General features: G+C 36.4%; 2 protein-coding genes across 2 annotated transcripts; one reads left to right on the top strand and one right to left on the bottom strand.

The window, feature by feature from the left end:
* Positions 1–3,691: 3,691 nt before the first annotated feature.
* On the bottom strand, positions 3,692–4,474 carry LOC6035797 (ankyrin repeat and SAM domain-containing protein 6). The gene is made up of 3 exons (XM_038263612.1): positions 4,418–4,474; positions 4,092–4,353; positions 3,692–4,030 (listed from the first exon to the last, which is right to left on the bottom strand). The coding sequence occupies exons 1-3, from the start codon at positions 4,431–4,433 to the stop codon at positions 3,763–3,765; spliced, it is 546 nt and encodes a 181-aa protein (XP_038119540.1). The 5' UTR covers positions 4,434–4,474; the 3' UTR covers positions 3,692–3,762.
* Positions 4,475–6,168: 1,694 nt separating this feature from the next.
* LOC6035798 lies at positions 6,169–6,932 on the top strand. Its single transcript, XM_001845870.2, has 2 exons — positions 6,169–6,419; positions 6,477–6,932. Exons 1-2 carry the CDS (start codon positions 6,280–6,282, stop codon positions 6,787–6,789), a joined length of 453 nt encoding a protein of 150 aa, XP_001845922.2. The 5' UTR covers positions 6,169–6,279; the 3' UTR covers positions 6,790–6,932.
* Positions 6,933–9,477: the final 2,545 nt, after the last annotated feature.

Here is a 9,477-nt window from a genome sequence, read left to right as displayed (position 1 = left end):
TGGATGGATGATGAAACTTATTTCAATGATAATATTATGAGCATTATACTGCCGTTCTACGCATAATTGTCCCATGTTCAAAAAAGTGCAACTGAGAAAAACGCGATTGATTTTTTTCAACCGATTTCTGTGTTTCTACGCATAATTGTCCCGTGGGTTCCTATTCGCCCTATGTGTCCCTAATCGTCCCAGTTAACAGTTTATTACCCTTATTTGTGATTCTCTTGCTATACAACAGGTAAACAAGACATAATGCTTAGTAAAACTAATGATTCCGTGTAAGAAAATACTTGGTGGGATAATTATGCGTAGAATTTTAACGATGGGACAAACAGACTTGGTGTTGTTTTTCATGAGTTTGCGAACAAAGTACCAGATTTTATGTGTTTTTCTTAAAGTATACATCAAACAAAACTCAAAAATGACATAAAGTCAAAATCGTCCAAAACTGACATGGGACAATTATGCGTAGAACGGCAGTATAGTTGGTAAAAAAAATTAAGCTAAGGAATTTTTTATTCATTTTTAGTGATTTGCCCATACGATGCTTGAGAATAATTTTCATAATTTAATTTTTTTAATTATTTATGTTTTGCATTATGTTTTTTATCGTTTTTTTATTTATTTTTTATTCGTTAAATTACATTTTATATTCTAGTAAATTATTTTTTGTATAAATCAAACCTGTTTTCATTAGGGCCCAAAGAAAACAATCAGACTTCCCTGTTCGTGACATTTTGGCAAGTCAAGATGTGCAACATCTTCTCTGCTTGTACCGCTTCCTAAAGTCAAGCATCAAGCATCAATCTCGCAAGCATCGCCACCCTGCAACCTAGCAATAGTAACATCTGATGAAAACTAGAACCTTAGCCCGCACAGAAGCAAAAGTCCGTCCTTAAACATAATGTATTATTTACTTCGAAACAGCCGCGAGTATTCGGCTTTCCCCCTTTACTAACCCTAGCTTTAAGTAATTATGTAAAAATAATATCCGGCTCCTTAAAACTTTGGTAGATGAGCCTAAATAAATAAAGACAGTTATAAAAAACAACCCTGTTTTCAACCAAAAATATTAATATAATAGTAGTTTATGCAACAAGTTGCAAAAAGATGATTTTTTTAGCACGAGTTGTACATTTGAATGGATTTTTTTATCAAACATCCATGTGTAAAGTAAGTTCACCGTTCAAATAAAAATAATGTTGAAAAATGTTACTTTTCGATACTAGTGCTAAAAAGTAGCACTTATCAGCACTGGTATTGAATGGTATTAATTTTCCACTCTGTTATTTTTGGTAGAGAAAAGTAGGCCGTTTCGTCGTTCAATAATGACAGGAAAAGTAATTAGTTTAACGACGGAATTGCAAAAAAATATATTTTTTATTTAAATTTAAAAAGTTAAAAACACCGGTTAAGCTAAAACCAAAAAAGTGATGATCAAAATAGCTTGTGTGCTCTGATAATATTGGTTTATTGGCGAAAGTTTACTGCAGTTTTCCTATTTTAAAATGCACAAAGTTGCTTAAAATGGGAAATCGTGCTAAAAATATTTCATAGGCCATTTTTTAAAAACTCGAGAATGTCCAAATTTGACCATATTTTTTCACAATTTGGCTGATTGTAGCCCACAGCAAAATTAACGTGAAAATAACAAATAGTTGGACAATTTTTTAGTCTGGAAGGTATGACTCAAACTTCATTATGCAACGGTCCAAACATTTATACTGTTTTTATTTTAAGAAGCTCTTCTAGAACTCCTTCAACTTTCTGTCACTCTGATGAAAAAATAAATTTAGCATTTAGTATGAATTTTCAAAAACACTTCGATTGAAATATTCATATAATTGTTTTTTGTCGCCCCTATTTTTTATATTCTAAACTAAATTATCTATTTATTTGTAGTTCTACTTTATTATTTGGCAGCCTTTCTGTTTCAAATACCTAATGGAATGTTATAACTGACATGCAAATTTTGTACAATCATCGATTTCGGCGTCCCCCAAGGGCTGGCGCCCTTGGCGGGCGCCAACTGCGCCAACCCCTAGGTACGGCGCTGTGTAGGACAAACTTCAAATCTGGAGTTTTTTTTGAAAAGTTCCAATAAATCAAATTTTCAGTTTTGCTTTTTGGGTGGTTTTTAATACCCCTGACTCAAGACGGTTTCAAAAACACCCAAAAAGCAAAAACTGGAAATTTGGTTTATTGCACCTTTTCAAAAAAAAAAAAACTTCAGAAATGCGTTTTTCTCAGCATGTTGTTTTTGCATATGGGACATTTATGCGAACTTGGGCAGTTTAGGACCCTATTAGCACAATGTCCCCCAAATGCATGCAAAAATGGATTGCAAATGAAGGGCCGGTATGCTCTTCGAAAGAAAGGGGGTCAAGAAACAGCTTTACGAACGGCGGGACAAAAAAAAGTGAACGTTTTCTTGGGGCTTTTCTACACTTCTGGTTTGCTTTCGATACCGCTGCTGCACATTTGAAATTTTTCTTGACCGGTTTCTTCCGAAGTACATTCCTTACAGGATTATGAAAACACAAAAAATGTTCCACAGTGCTCTAAAAAAGCCTTTTACGATATGACTTAACATTTGACTAACAGAAATGGATGAAATTTCAATGGCTGTCAAAAAACATTGTAGGGGAAATCTACCCATTTTAATCCTAATAAGCGGTCGTGTTTGAATGATGCTGGATAATCTAGAGTCTCCCTTGAATTTTACTAAAACCAAGTACACCAACGAGTAGAGCAAGTTTTTGTGAACATTTCTGTTTATTTTCACTTTCACTAAAAGTTATTCTATTTCTTTACCAAGCATTTAACAAAAAAAATTCCCAAGGGTATTCTAATCGAGGCGAATGCATTGGGCCACGCCCATTTTTTTAATATCGGCTTAGTTCTTTTTTCTTCCAACACTCTGTCGAGTGTTGCCATTTGCGCTGACAGTTCAAACGAACACTCACGAAAAGTGGCATTTATAGGGAAAGTTTCCTGGCATCGCTGGCTGTGCTGCTGGTGGTGTGGACGGCCAGCCTTTGTTCTTTTTTGCCTTTGTCTCTCGCTCGGTTTTCTTCAGCCTTCGAGTGGAATGCAAAGTGAAAATTGAAACGTCAAACGACTTGGCGCGTTTGTTTTTTTGATGGCGCTTGCTAATTTATTACATTTTTCGGGATTATTCTTCAATTGAGTGCCTTAATAATGATCAAAAGAACATGTTGCCGGTAGTTGGAAGCAATTTCATATCTTAAGCGCCGTGAAAAAGTAAGCGAAAGTGAAAAGTTAATTTTGGCGATATTCATTAAGCGTTTGAGGGATTCTCGTGTGTGTCACTGTGTGTGCCAACAAAATGATGAGAAGTGGTCTCGCAAAATACAAATTATGATCAAAAGTGCATTAAATGTGATCTTTTTGGCCAGTAAGTGGCATACATTTGCGTGCTTACTCGAGGCGGTGCTGTTGCTGGTAAGTTTATAGCCCAAATAGTATTTTTGGAGCTTTAATCGAGCATCAAACTCTCCATATGACGAAGATAGGTTTTTGATTGGAAAGGGTAGATTTCCCCTACATAACGCATTGCATGTTGGAACAGGCTAAGAAAACAGAAGCTCAAAATGTCCTCCTGAAAAGGAGAAAAAAATGCTTTCCTGTTGTCAACATTTATTATAAGTATAATTGATCTACAATCTTCCCTTTTTAAAACACACAAAACATCAAACAGTCAAAAATACACAATAAAATCACAGCATTGAAACGCTATCACTAACTTTTATGCTCGGCAATTTTTGCGAGAATCTTCTCAATATCTTCGTCGCACTCGATCCCGATGCTGCGCAGATCCTGCTCCGTAAGCGTCAAAAACACCTCGTAGTCGATTTCCTCCTCCACGAACGTGCCGATGTACTGGCCGAGGTCCAGATCGCTGAGGATGTTGTTCACCGTTATTCGATGCTCCAGTTGGCGCTTGGCCAGTGGTGTCCGTATGACAAACATGGTCCGGCGTCGCTCCTTGGCCGACATGACCGAGGGTCTGCAAGTGAGGATTAGTGATTATTAAAACGCTACAATTTATAGCAGGAGTAAAAGGTTACATTTTCCCAAGACGTTCGGCCGACTTGGAGTGGTCGTTAAGTCGCGGAGTGTTCATTCGGGGCGAAACGCGGAACGTTCGGTTGAGCTGGATTGGCGACAGGTCCGGAGACCGTCCGGCGGGAAGCAAAGGCGAAAAGCTGCGTTTTCTGGAAGATGTTTTAGCTTGCTTGTACGCCTCAAAGGAAACGTCCCCGGCGGCCATTGATTCTGGGGAGAATCTGAAGATCTGCACCGATGGCTTAAGCGCAATCGGGGTGGCGACTGTGGGATTCAGAGTAAACATTTAATTGATCTGCTTTATGTTTAATATTGATTTTGTAATTACCATGCTTGTGAGCCATCTTAATCACAAGTTAATATAGGTTAATATGATATTGTAAAGAAACTTATAAAATATTCTCCAAATGCAGCACGAAATGAAACAATGGTGTTATGCTATTGTCATAATCTCTATGCGTTGAGATGAAATCAAATATGGCAATTTTATACCAGGCTGGCAAATGGAAAACGGCATGATGGAATAAAACATAAAGTTGAAAAGTAATTTCAAAGAGTATTAATTCTCTCTGGTAATTCCAACTCCATCCAATTTGCAAATTCTCACCATTTAAACAAATCATTTTGCGAAAGTTTTGATAGAAACTTGCATGCTTTCTTCCCATAAACCCTCAAATTAACTGCCCAGATTGTTTAGTTTCTCGTATTATTTTTAGTATTGTTTAGTTTATGCTTATTTTTGTTAGAGTTTGGCCAATTTTACTACCTCCTATCATTACATTTTTCTCAATTTTGCCGTTCAAATTTTTTAATTTTTTTACAGTAACTTTTTCAATTTTTTGCTTAAAGCTAGTATGCAGATCGGAAGGAAAGGGGTCAAGAAAACGCTTTACGAACAGCAGAACAAAGGAGAGGGAGCGATTTCTTGGGACTTTTCTTCACCCTCTCTGACTTGCTTGCACTGCCGCCATTTGATTTTTTTCTTGACCGGTTCTTTCCGAAGTGCGTATACCGCTTTACACAGATAAAAATGATGGTGATTTTCATCAGGAAGCAGAACTTTTTAGCATTTTTTTTGAAAAGGGTTACTATAGACAAATCCAGCGAAAGCTCCACGCTGCTTTTTGATGGTGAGAGATTTGACAGCTCCCATACTAAATGTCTCGATTTTCATACTTTTTGTTAATTTTCTTCTAAAATAAAACACTTAACATATGAAAACTATATATTTTTGGTGCTCAAAATTCCTGCTAAATCGAATGGTGTACTTATCTCAATTGCAAATTTTTCGAACAGTTTTTATTTTAATAATATTCAAAACACATTTTGTGCACCTAATCAATCAATACTTTTATCATAAATAATCATTTTATTGCTTAAAAGTTAAGTTTTCCTGAGCTCCCATATTTAAATACATGGAAGCTGTCATTTCTAACACCATTGGCCACCTAGCGGCCATTTCAAACTGGATACGTCTATTCGATTATGTGATTTTTGATACAGAAAAGTAGGCTGTTTCGTCATTCAAGAACGGCAGGATAAGGAAGCAGGGGAGCGTTATTTTATGACGGCTTTATTTTTAATCGGCTTTTTGTTTACATTTTTTGCACGTGTGTCTCAGTAAAAATGTGTGGGCGTGTGCGCTCGTGACGTCACGCTGTAAAACCTAATGGAGCATTTCCATTCGAGCATTTTTTTTCTTTTTTCTACAATGTATAGAGTAATCTACGTGCGTATGTATTGCGTGTACGTACACGAAAAAAAGTGAGGTTAAATTTTGTCCGGCCAGCAAAATCAAATGGTGCGCTAGTGTGTGTACGCGAAACGTCATAAAGCTCTATAGAGCTGGCCGGACAAAATTTAACCTCAATCTTTTTCGTGTACGTACACGCAATACATGCGCACGTAGATAACTCTATTGTTACAGCCTTGTGTTGCCAGTGCTGATTCACTTTGCATCGACCAATCTGTTTCCCTTGACAATCTGTAAGAGAGAGCACAGAGGAATCAAATTACAGATTTTGTACTCAAATTTGCGCAGACTTGGAAATCTACTTGGCTGACGTCCCTGCCATTTTTGCAGAGTTGTGTTGTTTACTGAAGTTAAAGTTGTGCATGTGCTTTTTTCTCAAGATTTATCTTAAAAATTCATTGAAACCCGAGTAATAGCGAGAAAATCCGACATCAGGAATGGAGGAAAACAAGAAATGCGATGAGAAACAGTCAGTAGCTGTGCCTAAAGTGGACACTGATGACGAGATGGTCGGAGAATCCGAGGAGTATATTTCGGTGTACAGCTTCCTCGTTCCGATCGAGGATTACGTGCCAGAGTAAAAACTTCAAATTTATTCTAGGAATTTTTCTAATTCTCTCTTTTTTTTCAAAAGGGAATCTGAAAAACCGGTCAAAGTCTATCCGAAGTACCTGTTTGGACCAAGTTCGGATGAGGACATGGAACCGGATGACTTTCTGTTCAGAAAGAAACCCAACAATGATCAAGATTTGAAGATTTTCAAGTACGATACACAGGAAGCACCAGTCGAGAAGGAATCACCAAAAGAGAAGAAACCTGCACGGAAGGTTATCCGGCGATCTTTTCGCCAACGGAAGTTGCCGGCGCGATACGACTCGTACGAAATGGCCCAGGACGATAAGCCACCGGTGCGTTCCGCGGCCAAGAGAGTCGCTAAGCGCAAATAGGCCGTGCATGTCGGCTTGGTATTTTTTATCTCACATTTGACTTTAAAAACTGTTTCGTTTCGTCAGGATGTTAACTAATTCGTTGCATTGTTTTTTACCTTGTAAGTTTCAGATTCAAACTAATAAATAAATATGTTGACTTGGACTAAGAATCAAAGCATTTCTCTTCATTGAAATGAATAAATCATAAGTACCGTAATCTGGGGTGAATCGGGTCAACAGTTTGAATAGGGACATCAGTTTTTAGAGCACTTAAAGCTTTTAAATTTGGAAATGGATGCACACTTTTTGTTGGCCTGAGTTCTAACCGAAACCAACCAGAAAAATCAAAATATCATTCCAACGCCCAAGGCTCCAAAAAAGTTGGAACGGTAACTTCAACTCAATGGTTCTCGGGTATAACTCAACCAATCAAGATGATTCTTCTTTCCAGTGATTTTTTAGCATGTCTAGATGATCCTAAAACTTTGCAGAACTTAATTTGATCAAATCTGTAATTTTGCGATCAAAAACATCGTTCCAACTTTTTTTTTGCGTGTAAAAAAAAATCGCCAAAAATTCCGTGGAGGCAGTCGTTTTAAAAAAAGGTATATTTGAATTGAAACGTTACGTCAATTTTTAGAGAAAATAATAATGTTTTACTAATAATCGCTTTTACGAAAAAAATTAATTACTTAGATGATAAATAATAAATTTTCAAAATATCACTATATTTTGTACGGACAATTTATTTTAACAATTCTGGAGTTTTTTAAAAGGTCCATTAAACCAAATTTCCACTTTTTGCTTTTTGGGTGTTTTGAAACCGCTTTGAGTCAGGGGTACTAAAAAACACCCAAAAAGCAAAAACTGAAAATTTTATTTTTTGGACTTTTAAAAAAAAACTCCAGAATTGTTTATCAGTTTTTAAGTACGTTTATGTATTTATTCTCCCATTGTAATGTGTGCAAATATTTAAATGCTAATAAAAAAACTAACTTAATCCACCTATGTGGTTGTTGCCTTCCTCACTTTTCACCAACATTTGGTGATATGATGGGTTTGGACACAATTTCTATCTATCTTCTATCTATCTATATATAAAATTTCGACGGTTTTGTTCGAACGCGAATCAATTCAACACGGAACGTCGAATCGAGGTGATATTTGTTGCGTTGGGTTCGTATAAGTCCAAGGAAGGTTCTTACGCCAAAAAGTTATAACTTTTGCCACTCTGGAACCGATTCCGGAAAATCTGCAGATTATATGGAGAAAGTTACCTAAAATTAAATTTAGATCACAGGAGGCTGAAGAAGCAAAAACGTTAAAAACGTCAACAAACGAAAAAAGGCAGAACGAAGTTTGTCGGGTAAGACTTGTTTCTCAATAAAGAAATACACAAATGTCACTTAAGCGGTCATAACTTAAGACTGAGCGTTGTCAGATCTTCAATGTTTTGGACTCATTGGAAAGGTATTTTGATGATCTATCCAACGATGGGTTGGATGATGGATCCGGACATAGTTTACATACATTTAAGTGAGATCCGGCATCAAAAAAGTACATAAATATCACTTAAGTGGTCATAACTTGAGACAGGGTTGCCAGAACTTCAATGTTTTGGACTCGTTGGATAGGTTTTTTGATAATCTAAACAACGATGGGTCGGGTGATGGGTCTGGACATAGTTTACATACATTTATGTGAGATCCGATTCGCAACTCTGGCACTTTTTTATACGTAACTTTTGAACTACTTATCGGATCTTCAAACAATTCAATAGTGCAGTATGGGGCACCAAACCGGATCGAATGCAACTAGATTGGCTCAAATCGGATCAGCCAGTGCCGAGAAAACTTGCCAAGAATTTTGAGCACCAAGGGGAATACGCACACACATACACACACACACACAGACATTTGTTCAGTTTTCGATTCTGAGTCGATAGGTATACATGAATATAGGTCTACGAGCTGTTTTTCAAAAGTTCATTTTTTGAGCAGGATTATAGCCTTACCTCAGTGAGGAAGGCAAAAGAATCTCAGCATTGTCCCTTGATGCACTTTTTCAAGTACTTTAGGATAAAAAGGCAGGTTAAAGAGGGGCGATTTCCTGACATTTTAGTATAAAGTGATTTAGAACGTTCAAATCCAAGAAGGAGGCACATCACTGAAATTGTGGGGATGAAATATTGGAAAAATGATTTTTGAGATTTAATAAGTCATAAACCATTTAAATTTGACTTAGATTGGGTCGCAATTTGTTTTTAAAAGTAAGAAAATATTAAAAATACGATTTTTTTCGCCCTTGATTCAATTATTTGAAGTCTCATACGAAATTAATCATTTCAAATTACTTAACTTGTAAAATATTACCAAAAATCTACTAAATAGCTGAGAGTTTTCGGAAAAAATAAATACTCTTCCCCGATTGAACTTAAGCGTTTAAAGACTTTATCGATCAAATCAGAATGTGAAAAAGAATTACCATATTTTTTTATCTCTAAATGAAATATCAGCATTAGTTAAATTTTGGCAAAAATAAACGCAATTTAAAAATTAATAGCAACTTCTTCAAAATCCTAGATTTTAATTTGGCAAAAAAAGCAATCCACTTTAACGACCCCCGGGTCTTTTGTGGGCTCTGTTGCAAAGTTTCTGCTCATTTCTAGGCGACCGAAGGTTATGTGTGATGAGTCACCAGATTTTA

The sequence above is a fragment of the Culex quinquefasciatus genome, chromosome 3, assembly GCF_015732765.1.
Source record: "Culex quinquefasciatus strain JHB chromosome 3, VPISU_Cqui_1.0_pri_paternal, whole genome shotgun sequence".
NCBI classification, from domain to species: domain Eukaryota; kingdom Metazoa; phylum Arthropoda; class Insecta; order Diptera; family Culicidae; genus Culex; species Culex quinquefasciatus.
The sequence above is the reverse complement of the archived record's forward strand: the minus strand, read 5'-3'. Positions and strand labels throughout refer to the sequence as shown.